Source organism: Ranitomeya variabilis, chromosome 1 (assembly GCF_051348905.1).
Source record: "Ranitomeya variabilis isolate aRanVar5 chromosome 1, aRanVar5.hap1, whole genome shotgun sequence".
Lineage (NCBI taxonomy): Eukaryota > Metazoa > Chordata > Amphibia > Anura > Dendrobatidae > Ranitomeya > Ranitomeya variabilis.
The window spans coordinates 711,983,798-712,010,920 of NC_135232.1; the positions used below are offsets into that span (position 1 = coordinate 711,983,798).

Here is a 27,123-nt window from a genome sequence, read left to right on the forward strand (position 1 = left end):
CAGTACATGCCCGGCCACATCACACAATCTATGGATATTCTACAGTAAACATTCTGCTGTGAAACTCATCACTCATCACAATAACCAAAGGCAGCAGCTCAGCTGCACACAGCTGGACGTCGTGCTCACCACAGAAATGGCCATAATCAGCAGCAGAGCCAGCACCACCAGCTGTCGGAAACCGCCCAAATCCCGATCAGACAGGACCCCATAAAACTGACTGGGCAAAATCCCGACCTGATAGACCACCAGCTGCCCTGGAAAAGAAGAGCAAAAGGTGAGGGGGCACAGGGGAACCCGGTGTATGGGACTCATTGCATACTACACCACCCTGCACTGCTCACACACAGATTATACCGCCCTGTACTGATTACACACAGGCTATACGGCTCTGTACTGATCACAGAGATTATACTGCCCTGTACTGATCACACAGACTATACTGCCTTGTACTGATTACACACAGACTATACCACCCTGTACTGATTACACAGACTATACCGCCCTGTACTGATCACACACAGACTATACCACCCTGTACTGATCACACACAGACTATACCACCCTGTACTGATTACAGAGACTATACCGCCCTGCACTGATCACAGATTATACTGCCTTGTACTGATTACACAGACTATACCACCCTGTACTGATCACAGACTATACCGCCCTGTACTGATCACACACAGACTATACCACCCTGTACTGATCACACACAGACTTTACCACCCTGTGCTGATTACATAGAGACTATACCGCCCTGCACTGATCACACAGATTATACTGCCTTGTACTGATTACACAGACTATACCACCCTGTACTGATCACATACAGACTATACCTCCCTGTACTGATCACACACCAACTATACCGCCTTGTACTAATCACACACAGAATATACTGCCCTGTACTGATCACTCAAAGAAAGATGGACGAACATGAACAGTAAAGTTTGTCGTCCGTATCAAACACCTACTGTTCGGGCACGGATACCGAACAACGGGTGTTTGTCAGCTGGCATGTGCATCACAGCACGGCAAACATTGCTTTTGATCAGCGTTAAAATCATTACCGCCGATCAGACAGCCTTGTGTCAGCTCATGGGACTACTGCTCCCATCAGCCGACGCCTGCTGCCGCTAATAACAGTGAGAGCAGGAGCAGTTGATGATTCATGTAAATAAATAAGTAAAAAAAAAAAACCAACGTGGGTTCCCCTTTATTTTTGATAACCAGCCAGGCAAAACTGACAGCTGGGGTCTGCAACCCTCAGAGGTTAGCTTGGCTCGTTGTCCTTTTTTGGCTGGTTGTCCTATTCTTGATAACCAACCTTGCTAAAGCTGACAGCCAGCGTCGAACTGGAGCACCTTGGGCCCAAGAGACAAAATCATTCTTGGGGCCCACTATGTAGCTACTATCACGCTAATATCAGGGTATAATATGTAGAGGGGTTGAGGTAGCTCCCCTCATAGAATATACTGTAGCCCCCTCATAGAATATAATGCAACCCTCATATAATATAATGCAGCCACCTCATAAAAAATAATGCAGCCCCCCATAGAATCTAATGTAGCCTCCTCATAGAGTATAATGTAGCCCCCCTCAGATAATAAAATGCAGCCCCCCACGGAATATACAGTAATTTTATACCCCTCATAGCATATAATTCAGCCCCATCATAAGATATAATCCAGCCCCATAGGGTGTAATGCAGCCCCCCAGGATATAATGTAACCCCCCTCGTTGGGTGTAAGGCAGCCCCCCCACAGGGTATAATCTAGCCCCGCAGTCCTACAGTCTTATGGCCACCAGGACTCACTCACTGATATATATACAGTGGGGAAAGAAAGTATTTAGTCAGTCACCAATTCTGCAAGATCTCCCACTTAAAAAGATGAGAGAGGCCTGTAATTGACATCATAGGTAGACCACAACTATGAGAGTCAAAATGAGAAAACAAATCCAGAAAATCAGAATGATGAGGGGAATGATGGGAGAGGGAGCGTCATTTGACACCCTCTCCTCCATTATTGCTTTCAACTGTATCGACATCTATGATGCCGATACAGTTGAATGTGGAGTGCACTGCGGGCAGCACTGGCGCAGACCCCCTGACTTACGGGCCCATAGCGGCCGCGTGGGCTGGGGGCCCCGGGGGAGCAGTGTGATACAAATGAGACAAGATTGATTGTATGGATGTAATAGATAGGTATCCAGACATATAGTGATCAATATGGTTTCTTACTTTAGAGTATGAGTACGAGGTTATTATAGGACAAAATGTGGCTGAAGAAGGAGAATAGTCTACTGTAGTTGAAACTAGCTCTTCCTCACAAAACAGGAGTATAATAACCTTAAAAGAGAACAAAATAAGCTGATAAGACCCTTGGAAAAACAACTAACTGCGCATGACCTTAAAAGGTAATCACGTGCTAGAAGGTTCTGGAAGTCTTCATTGCGCATGACAGTGCGTGATGAATTATATAACGATTTTGTAGAATGTACTGCGCAGAAGCGGATATAGTCAGATAAGAAAAGAATATAAAAGAATGGGGCTGATTCCGTGAGGTAGGGACTTTCTTCAGACAGGTGAAGCAGACGTGCTGGCCGTCTTGATGCTTTCTCGGAATGTTCCTCCTGACTAAATCGAGGTCCCTCCGATTGAGGAGTGATGCTACAATATCCGGTGATGTATTGATGCTTATTCATTCCTATGTAATTTGTTGTATGTTTATGACATGACTCTGATAGTCACTCTATATCTTTTAAAGAAGTTGTCCACTACAATCATTTTTTTTTTTTTTTTCATAAATCTTGCTATTATGTGCCACTGAAAACATCCACTGTGTTTATTTTAGCAATATTACCTTTTATCATGCTGTAGCAGCACATCTTCAGTGCTGGATCCAGCTCTCATGGGGTTAATCGACAACTTCCTTTCTCCTGAGTTATTGTGCTCTAATACTACAAGTTCCATGATGCATTGCACTGCTACTAAGCTCGAACCTACCACACCCACTCCAAAACACACCCCAACCCCTCCCTCCTCTCCCCCCTCTATCTTCAAAAAGATTTGTGATGTCATTTCTGTCCAACCTCCTCTTTTACATTTGTCCAACCCACACTCCATTACACACAGATAGATAGATAGATAGATAGATAGATAGATAGATAGATAGATAGATAGATAGATAGATATGGGATAGATCGATAGATAGATATGGGATGGATAGATGAATACATACAGATATATCTATGTCTATTTCCATAGATATGTCTATATCCATGTTTCTAAACCCCTTCACCCCTGGAGCTTTTTTCGTTTATCGCTCCCCTTCTTTCCAGAGCCATAATATTTCCGTCAATATGGCCATGTGTGGCTTATTTTTTGTGGGACAAGTTCTACTTTTGAACGACACCATTGGTTTTACTATGTCGTCTAACAGAAAATGTGAAAAAAATTCAAAGTGCAATGAAATTGCAAAAAAGTGCAATCCCACACTAGTTTTTTGCTTGGCTTTTTTGCTAGGTTCACTAAATGCTAAGGCTGTGTGCACACGTTGCGGATTTGATTGCAGTTCCGCAGGGTTTTTTGCTGCACAGAATTGCATCTAATCCGCAGTGTAGTGCACAACCAATGTAAGTCTATGGGAGCCGCAGACTTGTTGTGCGCATGAAAAAGCCGCATCGAAACGCAGCTAGTCCAATTAACCTCTTTCTGACCTCGGACGGGATAGTACGTCCGAGTCAGATACCGCGCTTTGATGCAGGGCTCCGGCGGTGAGCCCGCATCAAAGCCGGGACATGTCAGCTGTTTGTGCCCGTGAAATCGCGATTCACCCGCCGTATTAACTAGTTAAATGCCGCTGTCAAACGCAGACAAAGGCATTTAACCGGCGCTTCCGGCCGGGCGGCCGGAAATGAGCACATCGCCGACCCCCGTCACATGATCGGGGGTCAGCAATGCTTCAGCATCACCCTGTGGTCGGCGCTCATAGCACACCTGCATTTCTGCTGCATAGCAGCAATCTTATGATCGCTGCTATGTAGCAGAGCCGATCGCGTTGTGCCAGCTTCTAGCCTCCCATGGAGGCTATTGAAGCATGGCAAAAGTAAAAAAAAAAAAGTGAAAAAAATAAAAAATATAAAAGGTTTAAATCACCCCCCTTTCGCCCCAATCAAAATAAATCATAAAAAAAAAAAAATCAAACCTACATGTATTTGGCATCGCCGTGTTCAGAGTCGCCCGATCTATCAATTAAAAAAAAAAGCATTAACCTGATCGCTAAACGGCGTAGCGAGAAAAAAAATTCGAAACGCCAGAATTACTTTCTTTGGTCGCCGTGACATTGCATAAAATGCAATAACGGGTGATCAAAAGAATGTATCTAAACCGAAATGGTATCATTAAAAACGCCAGCTCGGCAAGCAAAAAATAAGCCCTCACCCGACCCCAGATCATGAAAAATGGAGACGCTACAAGTATCGGAAAATGGCACAAATTTTTTTTTATTTAGCAAAGTTTGGAATTTTTTTTCACCACTTAGATAAAAAATAAACTAGTCATGTTAGGTGTCTATGAACTCGTACTGACCTGGAGAATCATATTGGCAGGTCAGTTTTAGTCATTTAGTGAACCTAGCAAAAAAGCCAAACAAAAAACAAGTGTGGGACGGCACGTTTTTTGCAATTTCACCGCACTTGGAATTTTTTTCCCGTTTTCTAGTACACGACATGGTAAAACCAATGATGTTGTTGAAAAGTACAACTCGTCCCGCAAAAAATAAGCCCTCACATGGCCATATTGACGGAAAAATAAAAAAGTGATGGCTCTGGGAAGGAGAGGAGCGAAAAATGAGCACGGAAAAACAGAAAATCCCAAGGTCATGAAGGGGTTAATAATGAGTGTCCCACGACGATCTCCCCTATAGAACAGTGACATCGGGTGATGTCACTGCTCTATAGGACCTTCAGTGACACACTGACAGGAGACAATGGCTCCTGCAGTGCATCACTGAGGGGTTACTATAGTTCAAAGTCTCACTTTATGGCAAAAAAGCTGCATGGGAACTTTCTCACACAGCAGTGCCAAAAGTGAGACTAGGGACTATTTTCTCACAGGGGCGTAGGAATACATTGTGAGGAATACATTGTGGAAGGATACCTTCCATCATTGTATTCCTGGAGCCCCTGGAGAGCAGTCACATCAGTTGATGCTGCTGTTCTCCACGGGAGATCGTCGAGGGACACTCGTTTTAATTGGATTTCTGTGGATCAGGGAGTATAGTGTTTGTTTATTATTTTAACAGATGACACTGGCTTCGGGGAACAAAGTGACAAGTGATGCTGAGTATGTACTCTATGTTATATGTACTGTATGTCTGTATGTATGTTGTATGTATGTACTGTATGTATGTACTGTATGTGGCATGTCGCAAGTCGCATGTTGCATGTTTTCACATGTCGCATGCTGCATGTCACATGCTGTCACATGGTGCATGTCGCATGGTGCATGTCACATGGTGCATGTGAGATGTCGCATGGTGCATGTCAGATGTTGCATGGTGCATGCCGCATGACAGATGTCGCATGGTGCATGACAGATGTCGCATGGTGCATGACAGATGTCGCATGGTGCATGACAGATGTCGCATGGTGCATGACAGATGTCGCATGGTGCATGACAGATGTCGCATGGTGCATGACAGATGTCGCATGGTGCATGACAGATGTCGCATGGTGCATGACATGTCGCTTATCGCATGGTGCATGTCACATGCTGTCACATGTCGCATGGCACATGTCGCATGGTGCATGTCACATGGTGTATGTTCTGTATGTGTGTAATTAATGTATGTATGTATGTATGTATGTATTGTATGTTTATGTGTTTTTTTTTTCTTGTTACATTCAACACATTAGCCGGATGATGGGACTACTAATGTGGCTAATGTGTCACTCACTGTCACTGTAGCAGGCAGAGCCCGATGGGACTTGTAGTCCCATCGGACGATGCCTACACACAGAGTCACACACACCATTGACCAGGGTGGATAAAAATCAATGTTTTTAAAAAAAAAAAAAAAAAAAAAAATCGGATTTTTTTGATTTAAATCGGATTTTTTTCAATAAACTGCTTTTTGAGGAAAATATTTTACCATCCAAAGGTTCTTCCATCATGAGATAAAGCTGAGTTGTTTAACTCAGTAGAATAAAGGCTGTATATGTGTAACATTCACAATGCCATGCTCTTCCAGAGGTTTCTGTAGGATTAGTGGGCAGTTTCTCTCCTATATTATCACAGACGCTCGCTTTACTTACGCAGTTCTCAAAACTGAATTTGACTCCGCAGAGGTCCCAGCCTCTTCTTCATGGCAAAAATGTTACAACATGAACAGAGTTGAGAAAAAGACCTTAATCCTATTGTTCTACAAACCTATGAATACAGAATCAACCCCTTCAGTGCCAAGTCCAAGAAGTTAGACAATATGTTTCTGATTGTTTGGAGTGGAATAGATCTGCACAACACAAGAAGAATGTGAATCTAAGTGTTTTGAGGAGGAAGGGCAAGCAGACAAAAAAATGAAAGTGAAACTTTGAGCACAATACTGCAGCATAGCCACAGACAGACAAGTCTGGATCTGTTTGTGTGTACGATCTGAGGTTTATTACATTCTTTCCTTATAATGGCAGCAGGCCGTAAAAGAGACCCAGTTTGGGAATATTTTAATGAAGCTCCTTCGCCTATCGGTAAGGCAGGCATTCGTGCAAAATGCAAACGATGCAACAAAGAGATGCAAGGCCTGGTGGCGTGAATGAGGCAACATCATGAGAAGTGCGGTGATGAAGATGACCAAAGAAACACTTCACTATCAACATCTTCATTTCCCTTCTGGTTGCAGTTTTCATAATGTGATTTCAAACGGCAAACAAGTCCTTGGATATCCTTTTGACAGTATTTGCACTTTGCTCTTGCACGTTTCTTTCCAAGATCTGCTGCTGGCATCTCAACAAAATGAACCCAAATAGGGTCTCTCTTACGACCTGCCATGGCTCACACAGATCACTTATGAAGTTTGATTGTTACTACAGCCAAGTACTGCTGACTATCCAACAAGTTTGGGCATGTCAACTGAATGGAAAAAGAAACTAAACCAAAAGTGAAACCAAGCTAGAAGTGTGGAATTAAAGGGGCAGTATGAACAAAATGTGGAGGCTATTAATAGTTTATACAATTAAGACATGCTGCTTTTAAACACCTACCTATTGCCATATAGTAAAACAAAAAAGATTTTTACTTACTTTGGGGTCCCCCCCTCACCCTGGCGTTAGATCGTTGCCCCTAGTTTCGTCCGTGTAACTATGGGCGCACATGCACACTGCTCTCACTTCTCATTTTAATCGTGATTTATATTAAAAAAAACCTTTTGATTTAAATCAGTGATTTAAATCATGATTAAAATCATGATTTAAATCGATCCGATTTAAATAGAAAAAAATCTTTTGATTTAAATCGTGATTTAAATCATGATTTAAATCGGCGTGATTTAAATCAATCCACCCTGCCATTGACCCCACCGCACAGCCCCGCAGACCCCTCGCCCGCACACTCCAGCACCTTCGGCAGATTCACCGCGCAGACCCCCACCCCGCCGCACCGGCTGCCGCCACCACCACTGCCCCGGCCACCGCCACCACCGCACCGGCAGCACGTCATAGCATATGAGCACGGCCGGCCAGCAGAATAGCAGATCCAAGCCGCGCCCGCCCCCAGCACAGCCCTGCCGGCAGCCCCCAGCCCAGTCACTCTTGAGTGACTGCTGCCTGTGGAGGCTGGGTCACGCCTGTTGCTGACGTCACGTCAATTTCCAGAGTCTGGAAATTGACGTGACGTCGGCGGAAATTAGCGGCGGCTGCAGCCTAGGGGTCACGTGACCTGGACTCAGCCGCCGCCATAGCGCCGCTCACAGGCGAAAATGGCAACAGAAGGTATTTATAAAATTCATTAGGGGCCCCGGGGGGATACATTGGGGGGTTAAGTGAAAGTAGTGGACAAACCCTTTAATTCATGCTTAAAATACTTTGTTTTACCACAAGAACTGTTCTCAGTTGTGCCTAACTTGCATGTTAGTGAGCGAGCTGTAGGTTTAAATTGAGTTGGTAAGACAAGCGGGGGCCCTGATAGCGGGCAGTGTTAGCCACAGCCTGCAGCTAACACTGCCCGCTGTTAAAAATTAATGAATATTCACTCCTCTCCACGCTAAATGGGGCGTGGGGAGCATTGAATATTCATTTCCTTTAAGCAGCAGGGACAGTCTTTAGCTGCAGCAACCGGCTTTTACCTTCTGTCACCCGTTGCTGTTCTGCTGGCACAGGGTGGGCCCCCCTGACTCTCAGGCCCCATAGCAGCTGTGTGGTGTGCTGCTATTGGCGACAGGCCACTGGCTGGGGGCCCCAGGAGCAGCAGGGGGGGGGGCCCTAGGCATCTGCTGTGCCTGTATGCCAGTAGGTGTCATTGCCTGGGCCCACCAGAGACTCCTCTGGTTCTCTGGTGGGCTAGTCTCACCCTGCTGACAGCTGAGGGTTGCAACCCCCAGCTGTGAGTTTTGCCTGGTTGGTTATCAAAAATACAGGGGAACCCACGCCGTTTTTATTTTATATTATTTATTTACATCGCAGGAGCCGGCTGATGATTACTCCCATCAGCTGCTCCTGCTCTTACTGTTATTAGCGGCAGCAGACGTCGGCAGATGAGAGCAGTAGTCCCATCAGCTGACATGAGTGACCGAAGGTAAAGTTAATACCTAAAATCACATTTGTGGGCTCACGCTGTCATTTACCAAAGTGGGAACCGTGGCTGTCTGACCGGCGGTGATGTTTTTATCTCCAATCAGAAGCAGTGTTTGCCGCGCTGTAATTCACATAACAGTGTGGAAAACACTGGATGTTTGGGCCCTCCATTCAAGTGAATGGGATCTTGGCTCAGGTTTGGGTCCAGGTACTGTTCTGGTACCAGAACCCAAACTTTTTGTAACTGTACGGCCGCACCCGAACATGTAGGTGTCCGTCCATATCTACTCACATACTATACTGCCCTGTACTGATTATACAGACTATACAGTGCTGTACTGATTACACAGACTACACCACCCTGTACTGATCACACAGACTATACCGCCCTGTACCGATGACACACAGATTATACCATTCTGTACTGATCACACACAGATTATTTGTATGTTACAGACCAGTCAGTGCCACTACCAGCAACGTCAGAAGCATCAGAGTGTTCTCTGAGGTCCATCCTGGAAACAGCACAGACTGGAGAGTCAGGAAGCGGCTCAGGAAGAGTCTGTCCAGACGAGGCCTGCAAGGAACAGGAGAGGAGAAGTAATGGCCTTATAAAAATAAAATTACAGTATTTTTCAGACTATAAGACGCAGCGGACCATAAGACGCACCTAGGTTTCAGAGGAAGAAATTAGGGAAAAAAATTGAAGCAAAACATGTGGTCAATTCTGAACTTAATATCCCCTATCCTGGTAAATATGGTCTCCTCATCCCCATCCTGATACACATCTCCCCCTCATCCCTATCCTGGTATGCATGGCCCCCTCATCCCAATCCTTGTATGCATGCCCCCCTTATCTCTAGCCTGGTAGGCATGTCCCCCTCATCCCTATCCTGGCAGGTATGATCGCCCTCATCCCTATCCTGGTATGCAGGGGCCCCTTCCCTATCCTGGTATGCATGGCTCCATCCTAAACCTGGTATGATTGGCCCCCATCCCCATCCTGGTATGCATGACCCCATCAGAAAACATTTAAAAAAATAAACATTACTTACCTTACCAGCGCTCCGTCGCAGCATTTTGTTCCGATGCCAGCAGCTGCTTTATGCTTGTAAGCAGAACATGACAGGTACGTCATTGCACTACTTGCAAGCCGATGGACCGCTCCCGAAATACTCACTGCTCTGCACGCCGGGACTGTGTGCACGCAGATCAGTGAATATTCATTGCTCTTTAGTAGCGCACATAGTGTCAACCGCTGGCTCTCTGCAGCTACGGGCAGTCACATGTGCTGCTACTTAAGAGAAATTAATATTTACCGCATTCCACGCCTCATGGGAGTGGAGTGCGGTGAATATTCATTACCTTTAGTTGTGGTACACATGTCCGACGGCAGCTGCATGAAGGGACCGGCTGACACGAAAGATCACTGTTCTGGGCACCCAGTCCTGGCGTGCGGAGCAGTGAGTATTCTGGCAGCTGCCCTTCGGCTTACAAGCAGGCATCCCTGCTATGCGCTGCTTACAAGCATAAAGCAGCTGCTGCCATCGTAACAAGATGCTGCGAGGGAGCACTGGGAAGGTAAGTGTAATGGTTTGGTTTTTTTAATGTTTTCTGATGGGGCCATGCATACCTGGATAAGGCTGGGGCCATGTGTACCAGGATGTGAATGGGGGCCAATCATACCAGGATGCTAAAGAGAAATGAATATTCATTGCCTCCCATGCCCATGGGCGTGGAATGCATGGAATATTCATTTATCTTTAGCAGCTAGCACAGGAGTTAGCTGCAGCAGCTGGCTCCGGCCTCTGTGACCCGCTGCCGCTCCCCCAACTTCCCACCGCAGCCGGTATATCAGGACTATAAGATGCATCCCCCATTTTTGGAGGAAAAAAGTGCTTCTTATAGTCTGAAAAATACGGTAAGACTTTGAAGTGGTCTAGTCAAAGTCATGACCTTAATCTGATTGAGATGCTGTGGCATGACCTTAAAAAGGCTGTTCATGCTCGGAAACCTCCAACAAGGCTGAATTACAACAATTCTGCAAAGATGAGTGGCCAAAATTCCTCCAGAGCGTCGTAAAAGACTCATTGCCAGTTATCACAGATGCTTGATTGCAGTTGTTGCTGCTAAGGGCGGCCCAACCGCTTATTAGGTTTAGGGGGCAATCACTTTTTCACACTAGACCCTGTAGGTGTGGATTTCTTTTTCCCTTAATAATAAAGACATTAATAAATGGCATTTTGTGTCACTTGTGTTCTCGTTGTCTAATATTTACATTTGTTTGGTGATCTGAAACATTTAAGTGTGACAAACATGGAAAAGGACAGGAAATCAGGAAGGGGTAGACACTTTTTCATACCACTGTATTCCTCCTTGGCCCCTCATTATTACACTCTTCCTCCGCCCCCTCACCATTATTACACTCCTCCTCACCATTATTACACTCCTCCTCCGCCCCCTCACCATTATTACACTCCTCCTCACCATTATTACATTCCTCCTCCGCCCCATCACCATTATTACACTCCTCCTCCGCCCCATCACCATTATTACACTCCTCCTCTGCCCCATCACCATTACACATCTCCTCCGCCCCCTCACCATTATTACACTCCTCCTCCGCCCCATCACCATTATTACACTCCTCCTCCGCCCCCTCACCATTATTACACTCCTCCTCCGCCACCCCTCACCACTATTATATTCTTCCTCCGCTCCTCCTCACAATTATTACACTCCTCCTCTACCGCTCCACACCATTATTACACTCCTCCTCCTCACCACTATATTCCTCCTTCGCCCCTCCTCACCATTATTACACTCCTCCTCCACCCCTCACCATTATTACACTCCTCCTCCACCCCTCACCATTATTACACTCCTCCTCCTCCCCTCACCATTATTACACTCCTCCTCCTCCCCTCACCATTATTACACTCCTCCTCCTCCCCTCACCATTATTACACTCCTCCTCCTCCCCTCACCATTATTACACTCCTCCTCCTCCCCTCACCATTATTACACTCTTCCTCTGCCCCTCACCATTATTACACTCTTCCTCTGCCCCTCACCATTATTACACTCCTCCTCCGCCCCCTCACCATTATTAAACTCCTCCTCCCCCTCACCATTATTACACTCCTCCTCCGCCCCCTCACCATTATTACACTCCTCCTCCGCCCCCTCACCATTATTACACTCCTCCTCCTCCGCCCCCTCACTATTATTACACTCCTCCTCCTCCACCCCCCACCATTATTACACTCCTCCTCCTCCACCCCCCATCACCATTATTACACTCCTCCTCCTCCTCCACCCCTCACCATTATTACACTCCTCCTCCTCCACCCCTCACCATTATTACACTCCTCCTCCTCCTCCACCCCTCACCATTATTACACTCCTCCTCCTCGGCGCTTCACCACTATTAGGGTATGTGTCCACGTTCGGGAAACGCTGCGTTTTTGACGCAGCGTTGAGCCGCAGCGTCAAAAACGCAGCGTCCAGATGTTACAGCATAGTGGAGGGGATTTAATCAAATCCCGTCTCCACTGTGCATTAAAAAACGCATGCGGAATTCCCGCGAAAACTCACATGCGGTGCGTTTTTTCAGAACGCAGCATGTGGCTACAATGAGCAAAACACGCAGGAACACCGCAGGTGACCTGCCAGTGACCTCAGGTGCAGTTTTGGTCAGGATTTTACCTGCAGAAAATAAAGCCTGAAGCAAACCTGACCGTGGACACATACCCTCACACTCCTCCTGGATGATAGCCATTACCCGTGCTGAGCTTCTCCTCTGCACTAGACAGGTGGGCTTGTGATCTGTGCGGGATGGGGTCGGAGGTGGGATGAGCGGGGCGTCCCGAGCGCATGTGCCCGGCCCGGGGGAACGTTTAGGGCTGTCCCCTCTTCTGGATACCTTTCTGGTGCTGAGTGCTCCTACTCACTGCCCCCATCCAGTGCGATTCCTGCACCTGACAGGACGTCGTGCACATTACTGCCACCCCACGCAGCTTCCTCTCCTCTCACTGCACATACTTCTACAGTCGGCGCCTGCTGCTCTCCGCCATCCACCGTCTCCTGACAACCGCCGAGCCGCTGGCGCACTGTGCTAACAGTCCTGCCTCTCCCCATCCCCAGCACACCCCGCCATCTCCGAAAGCCCGGTCCTCACCTCTCCCCCATTTCTTTCCGCCTCATTCCCATGATTCTCTGCGGTTACAAAGTCCTCAGTGGGCGGGGACCGAACACAGCGCCGCCATCTTCTTGGTGGAGGTTGTGAGCGACTAGCGTCGTACGTCCAGGAGCGTGGGAGAGCGTCAGCGGTAGTCTAGAGACAGCGCCAGGTTTCCATGGTAACCAGTCGGTAGTGGCCTTTAGACAGCGGAACGTTTCCATGATAACCTGTCAGCAGCAGCCTACAGACAGTGGTGGGTTTCCATGGTAACCAGTCAGCGTCAGCCTAGAGACAGCGGTGGGTTTCCATGGTAACCAGTCAGCGGCGGCCTTTAGACAGCGGAACATTTCCATGGTAAGCAGTCAGCAGCAGCCTATAGACAGCGGTGGGTTTCCATGGTAACCAGTCAGCAGCGGCGGCCTAGAGACAGCAGAACGTTTCCATGGTAACCAGTCAGCGTCAGCCTAGAGACAGCGGTGGGTTTCCATGGTAACCAGTCAGCAGCGGCGGCCTAGAGACAGCAGAACGTTTCCATGGTAACCAGTCAGCGTCAGCCTAGAGACAGCAGTGGGTTTCCATGGTAACCAGTCAGTGGCGGCCTAGAGACAGTGGCAGGTTTCCATGGTAACCAGTCAGCTTCAGCCTAGAGACAGCGAAACGTTTCAATGGTGACCAGTCAGGGTCAGCCTAGAGACAGCGGTGGGTTTCCATGGTAACCAGTCAGCGGCAGCCTAGAGACAGTGGCAGGTTTCCATGGTAACCAGTCAGCATCAGCCTAGAGACAGCGGTGGGTTTCCATGGTAACCAGTCAGCGGCGGCCTAGAGACAGCAGAACGTTTCCATGGTAACCAGTCAGCGTCAGCCTAGAGACAGCGGTGGGTTTCCATGGTAACCAGTCAGTGGCGGCCTAGAGACAGTGGCAGGTTTCCATGGTAACCAGTCAGCTTCAGCCTAGAGACAGCGGAACGTTTCAATGGTGACCAGTCAGGGTCAGCCTAGAGACAGTGGTGGGTTTCCATGGTAACCAGTCAGTGGCGGCCTAGAGACAGTGGCAGGTTTCCATGGTAATCAGTCAGCTTCAGACTAGAGACAGCGAAACGTTTCAATGGTGACCAGTCAGGGTCAGCCTAGAGACAGCGGTGGGTTTCCATGGTAACCAGTCAGCGGCGGCCTAGAGACAGTGGCAGGTTTCCATGGTAACCAGTCAGCATCAGCCTAGAGACAGCGGTGGGTTTCCATGGTAACCAGTCAGCGGCGGCCTTTAGACAGCGGAACATTTCCATGGTAAGCAGTCAGCAGCAGCCTATAGACAGCGGTGGGTTTCCATGGTAACCAGTCAGCAGCGGCGGCCTAGAGACAGCAGAACGTTTCCATGGTAACCAGTCAGCGTCAGCCTAGAGACAGCGGTGGGTTTCCATGGTAACCAGTCAGTGGCGGCCTAGAGACAGTGGCAGGTTTCCATGGTAACCAGTCAGCTTCAGCCTAGAGACAGCGGAACGTTTCAATGGTGACCAGTCAGGGTCAGCCTAGAGACAGCGGTGGGTTTCCATGGTAACCAGTCAGTGGCGGCCTAGAGACAGTGGCAGGTTTCCATGGTAACCAGTCAGCTTCAGCCTAGAGACAGCGGAACGTTTCAATGGTGACCAGTCAGGGTCAGCCTAGAGACAGCGGTGGGTTTCCATGGTAACCAGTCAGTAGCGGCCTTTAGACAGCTGAACGTTTCCATGGTAAGCAGTCAGCAGCAGCCTATAGACAGCGGTGGGTTTCCATTGTAACCAGTCAGCAGCGGCCTAGAGACAGCAGAACATTTCCATGGTAACCAGTCAGCGTCAGCCTAGAGACAGCGGTGGGTTCCCATGGTAACTAGTCAGCAGCGGCCTAGAGACAGCGGTGGGTTTCCATGGTAACTAGCAAATAGATCAATGGCTGCACTCAAAATTTACTTGTGCTAAAGCAAGGAAATGTGCAATATATGAAATGTGAATAGCATAATGGCTTGTGAAATCTATGAAAAAACACATGAGATTCTTAGCACAAGATTTGGCCAAAAGTTGTGAGCCCATCCACGAAACGTCAAGGTAATCTCAGATCGGATGGGTACCTGACCTGTCTGCCTAGTGTGAACACTTACCTATGGCTAATAATATGGTAAAGCCTGCATTTATAGGAAGCTCAGAACCAACTGTGTTTGGATGTAATTAAAATCACAGCATGGTGAAGGGCGGGGCATTCAAGCCAGAAAAATAATACATACTAAATATAAGAAAACTGACTGAACAGCCATCTAGTCTGAACTGGTGCATAGCCAAAAAAAGTCATATAGCAAATAGATCAATGGCTGCACTCAAAATTTACTTGTGCTGAGTGCAGCCATTGATCTATTTGCTATATGACTTTTTTGGTTATGCACCAGTTCAGACTAGATGGCTGTTCAGTCAGTTTTCCTTATATTTACTATGTACTATTTTTTCTGACTTGAACGCCCCGCCCTTCACCATGCTGTGATTTTAATTACATCCAAACACAGTTGGTTCTGACCTTCCTATAAATGCAGGCTTTACCATGTTATTAGCCAGAGGTAAGTGTTCACACTAGGCAGTCAGCTCAGGTACCGATCCATGGTAACTAGTCAGTAGTGGCCTTTAGGCAACAAAATATTTCCATGGTAATCAGTCAGCAGCCTACAGACAGTGGTGGGTTTCCATGGTAACCAGTCAGCAGCAGCCTACAGACAGTGGTGGGTTTCCATGGTAACCAGTCAGCGGCAGGACATGGAGCGATACAGCAGCACAGGCGCGTGCACTGTACAACACTCTCCCGGTGCCACCAGGCTGAGGTTGGCTTCTTATTCCTAATTGTAGCTTTTCTGTGTTCCAGGTTGATGACAGTAATCCCAAGTCAGCTGAGCGCAGCAGGGGGAGCGGGGGAGACATTGCAGAGCTGCTGTAAAACGTATACAAACGTGGGCATCAGCGTGGCACCACAGAGCGTCAGTGCAAGGGTGAGACAGTGGGACGCTGATCTCACACTGACAGTGTGGGGCCCCTGTGCAAGAAATGTGCCTCACCATCGGACCCCCGGAGCCTCGAGTTACAGGCCAGCTAGCCCTCCTTATCAGCGCCCTGCAGCAGGGGTGTACACAGAGACCACAGGGCCCCAGCACCTCTCGGAATATAGAGTTATACTGTTACTGAGATAGCGGTACATTTATATATATATTGGGGTCCTTCTGGCCCCTGCAGTCAGGTAGTGTCGGCTGTGTCAGTGACTAGAACACTGTAGACGACATGCTAGTGACACATGCCAGCAAGTGTGCAGAGCGCCGCCTCCTGGTTACTGCTGGAGCTGCAGAGCCCAACCATGTGTATATTACATGTACGGTACCTGGTCATAGTCTACAACTACATGGGATGGTGGAGCGGACGGCATTACTCCATACAATGCTGTACTGTAAAACACTTAAAATACTTACATTTGCGACAGTAGATGTTGAAACTACAGTATGGCGTCCACAGGAGGCAACTGTTTAATATATGCATCATGGTGAATACACTGAACAGAGGTCATTTGGTCTTATAGGGTTATTCCCCAAATACAGTGGGTACAGAAAGTATTCAGACCCCTTTAATTTTTCACTTTTTATTTCATTGCAGCCATTTTGTAAATTCAAAAAAGTTTGTTTTATTTCTCATGAATGTACACTCTGCACCCCATCTTGACTGGAATAAACAGAAATGTAGAAATTTTTGCAAATTTAATGAAAAAGAAAAACTGAAGTATCACATGGTCATAAGTATTCAGACACTTTGCTCAGACACTCATATTTAAGTCACATGCTGTCCATTTCCTTGTGATCCTCCTTGAGATGGTTCTACTCCTTCATTGGAGTCCAGCTGTGTGTAATTAAACTGATAGGACTTGATTTGGAAAGGCCCACACCTGTCTATATAAGACCTCACAGTGCATGTCAGACCAAATGAGAATCATGAGGTCAAAGGATCTGGCCAAGGAGCTCAGAGACAGAATTGTGCCAGGGCACAGATCTGGCCAAGGTTACAACAGAATTTCTGCAGTACTCAAGGTTCCTAAGAGCACAGTGGCCTCCATAAACCTTAAATGGAAGAAGTTTGGGACCACCAGAAATCTTCCTAGACCTGGCCGTCCAGCCAAACTGTGCAATCGTGGGAGAAGAGCCTTGGTGAGAGAGGTAAAGAAGAACCCCACAATCACTGTGGCTGAGCTCCAGAGGTGCAGTAGGGAGATGGGAGAAAGTTCCACAAAGTCAACTATCACTGCAGTCCACCAGTTGGGCCTTTATGGCAGATTGGCCCGACGGATGCCTCAGTGCAAGACATATGAAAGCCCACATAGTTTGATTAAAAAAAAACAAACACATGAAGGACTCCCAGACTTTGAGAAATAAGATTCTCTAGGCTGATGAGACGAATATAGACCTTTTTGATGATAATTCTAAGTGGTATGTGTGGAGAAAACCCGGTACTGCTCATCACCTGCCCAATACAATCCCAACAGTGAAACATGGTGGTGGCAGCATCATGCTATTGGGGTGTTTTTCAGCTGCAGGGACAGGACGACTGGTTGTCATTGACGGAAACATGAATGCGGCCAAGTACAGAGGTATCCTAGGTGAAAACCTCTTCCAGAGTGCTCTGGACCTCAGACTTGGCTGAAGGTTCACCTTCCAACAAGACAATGACCCTAAGCATACAGCTATTATAAAGTAGTAGCTTCAGAACAACTCTGTGACTATTCTTGACTGGCCCAGTCAGAGCCCTAACCTAAACCCAATTGAGCATCTCTGAAAAGAACTGAAAATGGCTGTCCACCAACGTTCACCATCCAACCTGATGGAACTGGAGAGGATCTGCAAGGAAGAATGGCAGAGGATCCCCAAACTAACGTCACAATACACACATATAAACACATACATGCACACATTCATATACATACAACATGCACACACCATACATACATACATACACACACAGGCAAGTACAGTTGTGCTCAAAAGTTTACATACCCTGCCAGAATTTTTGCTTTTTTGGCCTTTATTCAGAGAATATAAATGATAACACCAAAACTTTTTCTCCACTCATGGTTAGTGGTTGGGTGAAGCCATTTATTGTCAAACTACTGTGTTTTCTCTTTTTAAATCATAATGACAACCCAAAACATCCAAATGACCCTGACCAAAAGTTTACATACCCCATTTCTTAATACCATGTATTGCCTCCTCTAACATCAATGACTGCTTGAAGTCATTTGTGGTGGTTGTGGATGAGATTCTTTATTTTCTCAAATAGTAAAGCTGCCCACTCTTCTTGGCAAAAAGCCTCCAGTTGCTGTGAACTCCTGGGCTGTCTAGCATGAACTGCACGCTTGAGATCTCCCCAGAGTGGCTCAATGATATTGAGGTCAGGAAACTGAAATGGCTACTCCAGAACCTTCATTTTGTTCTGTTGTAGGCAATGACAGGTCGACTTGTCCTTGTGTTTTGGATCGTTGTCATGTTGGAACGTCCAAGTACGTCCCATGCACAGCTTCCAGGCTGATAATTGCAAATTTCCCTACAGTATGTGCTTATAACGTGCTGCATTTATCTTTCCTTCAACTTTGACTATGGTTGCTGTGTCTTTGCAGTTCACACATCCCCAAAACATCAGTGATCCACCTCTGTGCTTTACAGTAGGAATGGTGTTGCTTTCATCATAGGCCTTGTTGACCTCTCTCCAAATGTACACTACGGTTCCAAAGTTTAGGGTCACCCAGACAATTTTGTGTTTTCTGTGTGTTGCCAAGTGAATTGAAAAACCAGTCCAGACATTGACAAGGTTCGAAAAAAAGATTTTTATTTGAAAAAATAATTTTCTCCTTCAAACTTTGCTTTCGTCAAAGAATGCTCCCTTTGCAGCAATTACAGCATTGCAGACCTTTGGCATTCTAGCAGTTAATTTGCTGAGGTAATCTGGAGAAATGTCACCCCATGCTTCCAGAAGCCCCTCCCACAAGTTGGTTTGGCTTGATGGGCACTTGTTGCGCACCATACGGTCAAGCTGCTCCCACAACAGCACAATGGGGTTGAGATCTGGTGACTGCACTGGCCACTCCATTCCAGATAGAATACCAGCTGCCTGCTTCTTCCCTAAATAGTTCTTGCAGAATTTGGAGGTGTGCTTTGGGTCATTGTCCTGTTGTAGGATGAAATTGGCTCTAATCAAGCGCTGTCCACAGGGTATGGCATGGTGTTGCAAAATGGAGGGATAGCCTTCCTTATTCAAAATCCCTTTTACCTTGTACAAATCTCCCACTTTACCAGCACCAAAGCAACCCCAGACCGTCACATTACCTCCACCATGCTTGACAGATGGCGTCAGGCACTGTTCCAGCATCTTTTCACTTGTTCTGCGTCTCACAAATGTTCTTCTGTGTGATCTAAACACCTCAAACTTGGATTCGTCTGTCCATAACACTTTTTTCCAATCTTCCTCTGTCCAATGTCTGTGTTCTTTTGCACATATTAATCTTTTCTTTTTATTAGCCAGTCTCAGATATGGCTTTTTCTTTGCCACTCTGCCCTGAAGGCCAGCATCCCGGATTCGCCTCTTCACTGTAGATGTTGACACTGGCGTTTTGCGTGTACTATTTAATGAAGCTGCCAGTTGAGAACCTGTGAGGCATCGATTTCGCAAACTACAGACTCTAATGTAATTGTCTTGTTGCTCAGTTGTGCAGCGGGGCATCACACTTCTCTTTCTACTCTGGTTAGAGCCTGTTTGTGCTCTCCTCTGAAGGGAGTAGTACACGCTGTTGTAGGAAATCTTCAGTTTCTTGCCAATTTCTCATATGGAATAGCCTTCATTTCTAAGGCTGGGTTCACATTAGCGTTTCTGTGCACAGGGTATGATCCACATACATCCGCATGCGTCATGCGTACATATCTTTAACATTGTGTACAAAGGACATGTTTTTGCATGATTTCGCATGCGGATGCGTAGGCATGTGTCATTTCGTGGTGTCTGGCGAACGCAATATGTTGCATTTTTTGAGGCGTCAAATATTGCGCAATTCTCCGCATGCGGACGATTGCAGAAGATTGTGTACAAAAAGCGCATTACTGTCTATGGAAACGCATTGGTATGCAAGGACATGCGTACGCATGCGTTCGATACGCATGCGTACTTTAGACTGCGCATGTCCAGAAAACGATGTCACCGCCTCCAACATGCGCATAAAAAACGCAAACACATGCCTAAACGCATGCACACGCAGCATTTTTGTTAGCGTCATGCCATGCATTTTGGCATACACAGAAATGCTAATATGAACCTAGCGTAAAAACAAGAATAGACTGTCGAGTTTCACATGAAAGGTCTTTTTTTCTGGCCATTTTGAGAGTTTAATGGAACCGACAAATGTAATGCTCCAGATTCTCAACTAGCTCAATGGAAGGTCAGGTTTATAGGTTCTCTAATCAGCCAAACTGTTTTCAGCTGTGCTAACATACTTGCACAAGGGTTTTCAAGGGTATTCTAACCATCCATTAGCCTTCTTACACAGTTAGCAAACACAAAGTACCATAAGAACACTGGAGTGATGGTTGTTGGAAATGGGCCTCTATACACCTATGATGATATTGCATTACAAACCAGACGTTTGCAGCTAGAATAGTCATTTACGACATTAACAATGTATAGAGTGCATTTCTGAATCATTTAATGTTAACTGCATTGGAAAAAAACTGTACTTTTCTTTCTAACATAAGGAAATTTCTAAGTGACCCTAAGCTTTGGAAAGGTAGTGTAACTTTTATGGTTGTGTCCAAAAAGATAAATTTTTGTCTCATCACTCCAAATTACCTTGTTCCAGAAGTTTTGAGGCTTGTTTCTGTGCTGTTTTGCATATTGTAGGTGAGAAACTTTGTGGCATTTGCACAGTATTGGCTTGTGGCGACTCGACCATGCAGCCCATTTTTCTTCAAGTGGCTCCGTATTGTGCATCTTGAAACAGCCACACCGCTAGTTTTCAGAGAGTCCTGTATTTCAGCTGATGTTATTTGTGGGTTTTTCTTTGCATCCCGAACAATTTTCCTGGCAGTTGTGGATGAAATTTTTGTTGGTCTACCTGACCGTGGTTTGGTTTTACAGAGCCTCTGATTTTCCATTTTTTAATCACAGTTTGAATGCTGCTGACTGGCATTATCAATTCCTTGGATATATTTTTGTATCCCTTTCCTGTTTTATACAGTTCAACTACCATTTACCACAGATCCGTTGACAATTCTTTTGCTTTCCCCATGACTCACAATCCAGAAAAGTCAGTGGTTGGATGAAAGCTGCAAGAGTCTGTCTGGATCCCAGAAACTCACTCAGCTTTTATGCACACACACTGATTACAAGCAAACAGGTCACAGGTGAGGATGTTACCTTTAGTAGCCAGTCAAACCCATTTACGTCAATGTCTGTGCATGTTATCAGGCCAAAATCACCAGCATATGTAAACTTTTGATCAGGGTCATTTGGATGTTTTGGGTTGTCATTATGATTTAGAAAGAAAAAACACAATAGTTTGACAATAAATGGCTTCACCCAACCACTAACCATGAGTGGAGAAAAGTAAATGTCATGATTCCCGTGCTCAGAGTGTCTGGAACTCAGTGATGGACAGCTCTGTCATCCTATTCTGTACTGGGGCGTGCTGAGCTGTTAGTGCTTTAATTGACACCTCGGTTGACCTATCTGACTGGGAGGTCCAGAGATTTCCACAGGTGCTCCCTGTTCTTGGTAACTGCACTGGTATTTCGGTGAGCTGTCTGGCCTTGATCACTCCCTGTCAAAAGCTTGTTGTAAGCTTGTGCTCCGTGGTGTGTGTTAGCCTGTTGCCTGTGCTGTAAGTTCTGATCTGCTGCTGACCTTTGGACCGTGTTCTGACTACCCGTTTGTTATTGCCCCTTTACATCTGATATTCTACTGATAACCTTTGGACCGTGTTCAGACTACCTGTTTATTACCCCTTTACATCTGATCTTATGCTGCTGACCTTTGGACTGTGTTCTGACTACCCGCTTGTTATTGCCCATTTGCTGATCCGCTACATCTCTGATTTTCTGACCTTGGCATGTGACCTGACTTACGACTTCGTATTTCCCTTTGGTTTACTATGTGCTCTTTTGGTATTGACCCTGAAATGTCTGACTTTGCTGACTCACGGCCTGTCCGTGGGTTGTTACTAGTATCACATTTTGACTGGCCTGAAAAGTACTTTTTTTTCTCCACCAATGTGTTCCATTCGTGCACTCTCATCAGGTGGCGAATCTAACCCATATGGGTCAGGATCTGGCAATGGGACACCAAAAACAAGAAACTTCACAGTCCCCGCTGCAGGGTCAGTTTTCTAGAACGATGGATGCTTCTCAGAGCTCTCCACCATCGACTGTAGCAATTACTCCTGTACCTTCTGATATGCAGTTGTTCTCTCCTGAACCTGTAGTGGCACTTCCTGACAAAGTTTGGGGGGAGAAGGATCAGTTTAGGGAGAGCTGCAATTTATTTTTTACCTTACCACCCTAGTCTTCTGGGGATTACTCCCAGCAGGTGGGAATAATGATGTCCCTATTACGAGGGGGTCCTCAGATTTGGGCATTCCCTTTGTCCCCACTAGACCCAGAATTATCTTCTGTTGATGCATTTTTTGACGCCTTAGGGATGATCTGTGACGAGCTCTCAGGTGTCAGTTTCACCATGGCCTTTCGGATACTCCTAAAGGACGCTCTGGCTTTGCATACTCCACCCTGTTTCCTGGGGAGGCCGTGACCCAGGCCATTCGAATGGATCGCCAAATTCGTGAGGGACGTGGTGAATGACAGGGGGTTTCAGTCTTCCTGCCCAAGTCTGTTCACTTGCCATAGACGGAATCAATGGAGGTTGGAACAGCCAGCTCTCTGCCACCAATTTTATTGATTCTGGACTGGTTCTTAAATTAGGATTAGGGACAGTTAGAGTGGAAAGACCTATTCAGATTGTTGCTATTGACAAAACACTGTTACATCAAAACTTTGTCCAGCTGGTAATGGTGGAATTCACACTTAGGCTACGTTCACACGATCAGGATTTCCATCCTTTTTTTTTCCTGCCCGTTTTTGGAAAACGGCAGCTAAATTCCGCAGTGAATTTGAGCTGCGTTTTCTGATCCTTTTTCTTCAGCGTTTTCCACTGCGGGTTTCCAATAGCAGTTTCCTATTGGAGCTGCTGGAAAACCGGTGCGGAATCCGCTGAAAGAATTGACATGCTACTTCTTTTTTCCGCTGGAAAATCCGCGCGGATTTTCCAGCGGAAAAACGGATCGTTAGCACAGCGGTTTTGGTTTTCCATTGGGTTACATTGTACTGTAACCAACATGGAAAACTGATCCGGATCCGCAGCTGAAAATCCGCTACGGATCCGGATCAAAATCCGGATCGTGTGAACGTAGCCTTAGAGTGGCAACTCTTTACTTTGAGTCCATCTCATGCTATGTGTTGGATAATTTACCTGCTGGGTTGGTGTTGGGATTTCCATGGCTGCAAATCCATAATCCTGTTATTGATTGGTGTCGGAAGGATATTAAGTGGAGTTCCTACTATCATAAGAAATGTATTCGCTCTGTGCAAATTTGCTCCACTAGTCTGGAGGGTCTGCCGGCTCACCTGAAAGACTTTGGAGATGTGTTCTTGGAGAAAGAGGCTGATATACTACCTCCCCATGCTCCTTATGATTGTGCTATAAATCGTTTTCCTAATGCGAAATAGCCTAAAGCTCACTTGTATAATCTGTAAACGAAAGTTTATGGAAGGGTCACCTCCTCACCAATAACTGCGGGGTTCTTTTTTGTGAAAAAAAAAAGATGGTGGCCTCCGTCCTTGCCTCAATTTCCATGAACTAAGCAAAATTTCGGTTAAGAATACTTATCCCTGACCTATATAATCAGCTTACTGGGGTTAAATGGTTTTCTAAGGTTGACCTTACAGGGGCATATAATCTGATACGTGTCCGGGAGGGTGTGGAGTGGAAAACGGCATTTTTAACTTCGGAAGGTTTATTTTAAAATCTTGTCATGTCCTTTGGTTTAACCAATGCACCTGCAGTCTTTCACAACTTTATGAATTACATTTTTTTCTGATATTATTGGAAGGTTTAGGGTAAGTTCACACAGGGCATTTTTGCTGCTTTTTTTTTCTGCAGCAAAACCTTGATCTTCATGGCAGGAAAGAAGCTGCGTCAAAAACGCAGGTTTGGGTGCGTTTTTGGTGTGTATTTGGTGTGTTTTTTTTCTCTTTGTAAATGCTAACGTCCTTGAATTTTCAGCAGTAAAAATGCAGCAATTAATGATACCTCCGTTTTTGCTGCGTTTTTTAACACCCATTCAAGTCAATGGGTGAAAAACGCTGAAAGAAGTGACATGCTCTATGTCCAAAAAAACGCAGCAAAGCACAAAATACTGATCACACAAAAAAACAATGTGTGCGCATGAGATTTCTGAAATATCATAGGCTTTGCTGGTACTGTTAAAAGCCGCTGAAAATTAGCCTAAGAAAATGCAGCAAAAAACACCCTGTTTGATCTTACCCTTATTGAGGAATACCTGAATGACATTCTAATTTTTTCACCTGATCTGAATTTTCACTACGAGAACATTTTATTTGTTTTACAGAAACTCAGGAAAAATTCTTTGTTTGCTAAATTGGAAAAATGTACTTTTTCTGTTCAGGGAATATCGTTCCTAGGGTTCATTGTGTCAGCTGAATGGTTTAAAATGGACCCTGAGAAGATGCAAGCTATAATTGATTGGGTTCAACCTCACGACCTGAAAGCATTGCAACGATTCTTAGGGTTCAGAAAGTTTATTAAGGGTTTTTCTCAGATCACGAAACCCCTTACTGACCTCACACAAAAGGGGGCGAATCTTAGGGTATGTTTCCACGGTCAGGAAACGCTGCTTGTTTGACGCTGCGCAGAGCTGCAGCGTCAAACAAGCAGCGTCCAGATGTTCCAGCATAGTGGAGGGGATTTTATGAAATCCCGTCTCCACTATGCGTGGAAACCCGCACGCGGCGGCCCTGCGACTACGGACATGCTGCGCGTCTTTTCAGATCGCAGCATGTCCGTACACCTTTCGGGGACGCAGCGTCCCCGCAAGGCATATCACAGGGCGCTATGGGAGAGAGCGATCATCCCGGATGTGAAGAGTTAACACATCCGGCATGATCGCATCCCAGAAAGGGGGCGGGGCTTAGCGCCGAGCGGCTTCGCCGCTGCGGCGATACCGCCGGCCATCCTGACAGTGGAAACATACCCTAAAGGAGTGCTTGATGTCTGCTCCAGTTTTGTTTCAACCTGATCTCCAGAAACAATTCATCGTAGAGGTGGATGCCTAAGGCTATGTGCACACGTTGCAGATTTTGATGCGGATCTGCAGCGTTTTTGGAATTGCATCAAGTCCGCAGTGTAGTGCACAAGCAATGTTAGTAAATTGCGGAATCACAGCTTTTTTTTTCCGCAGCATGTCAATTCTTTTTGCGGATCTGCAGCGTTTCTGCACCCATTGACTTCCATTATGTCAGGCCAATCCGCAGCAAAACTGCAGGTTTAAAAAAGATCTGTGGATGTGCCTGCGAGAAATGCTGCAGATCGGGGGGGGGGGGAGAGTGTGTGTGTGCGGAGATGATTGTGTATGTGGGTGTTTGTGTGGATGCGCGGGGCTGTATGTGTTCGCGTGCGAGGCTGTATGTGTGTGTGTGTGGGGCTGTGTGTAGGCAGGCATCGTCCGATGGGACTGCTAGTCCCATCCGGCTATGCCTGCTACAGTGCCAGGTAGCCGGATGATGGAACAGTAGTAGTCCCATCATCCAGCTACTGTGTTCAAGTGTAAAACAAAAAAAGACAACACATACACACATATAGACATACATATAGACATACAGTACATACAACATACAGTACATACTCACCATACAGGTAATCCCCGAAGCCCTTGATCACCTGTAAAAAAAATTAAAAATAATAAACCAACAGTATACTTCCTGATCCGATGTAATCCATGTAATAACGAGTGTCCCACGACTATCTCCCATGGAGAGCTGTCACATCGGCAGATGCAACCGCTCTCCAGGGGCTCCAGGATGCAATGAAGGAAGGTATCCTTCTGCACTGTATCCCTCCGCCGCTGTGGGTGCAGAGTTCATACTGTCACTTGCAGCACCGCTGCGTGGGAAAATTCTCACGCAGCAGTGCCGTAAAGTGAGAGGCCATTAAACCCTCAGTAATAACACTGCAGGAGCCGTTGTCTCCTGTCAGTGTGTCACTGGAGGCCTATAGAGCTGTCACTGGTCGGTGCTCATAGCAAGTAAGTAATTCTGTTACATAGAGGCGATCTGATCATCGCCTGTATGTAGCAGAGCCGATCAGGTTATGGCAGCTTCTAGTCTCCCATGGAGACTTTTGAAGCATGCCAAAAGTAAAAAAAAAAAAAAAGTTTTTAAAAATATAAAAAAATACAAAAGTTCAAATCACCCCCCTTTCGCCCCATTCAAAATAAAACAATTAAAAAAAAAGTCAAACATAGAAATATTTGGTATCACCGGTTTCAGAATCGCCCGATTTATCAATAAAAAAAAGGATTGACCTGAACGGTAAATGGTGTAGGGAGAAAAAAGAATAAAAACGCCAGAATTACATTTTTTGGGTCGCCGTTACATTGCATTAAAATGCAATAACTGGAGATCAAAAGAACGTATCTGCACCACATGGTATCATTAAAACTGTCAGCTCAGCATGCAAAAAATAAGCCCTCACCCAACCCAAGATCACTAAAAATGGAATTGCTATGGAAAATGGCGCAATTTTTATTTTATTTTTTTTACAAAATTTTGATTTTTTTTTTTGCCACTTAGATAAAAAAATAACCTAGACATGATTGGTGTTTATGAACTCGTAATGACCTGGAGACTCATAATGGCAGGTCAGTTTTAGCAGCTAGTGAACATGAAAAAAAAACTAAGTGTGGAATTGTATGCTTTTTACAATTTCTCTACACTTGGAATTCTTTTCCCGTTTTTGAGTACACAATATGGTAAAACCAATGGTGTCGTTCAA

General features: G+C 45.9%; 1 protein-coding gene across 17 annotated transcripts in view; it reads right to left on the reverse strand.

Annotated features, from left to right (window-relative positions):
* ABCD4 (ATP binding cassette subfamily D member 4) overlaps positions 1–27,123 on the reverse strand; it is a 179,362-nt gene that overhangs the window by 49,412 nt on the left and 102,827 nt on the right. The window contains exons 1-3 of one of the 17 annotated variants that reach the window (XM_077267406.1): positions 12,974–13,146; positions 9,252–9,370; positions 130–257 (exon numbers count right to left, since the gene is read on the reverse strand). In XM_077267406.1, the coding sequence (XP_077123521.1) occupies positions 130–257; positions 9,252–9,370; positions 12,974–13,005 (279 nt within the window). In that variant the 5' untranslated portion in view covers positions 13,006–13,146. The other 16 variants (XM_077267407.1, XM_077267411.1, XM_077267419.1 and 13 more) reach the window with 16 other exon arrangements.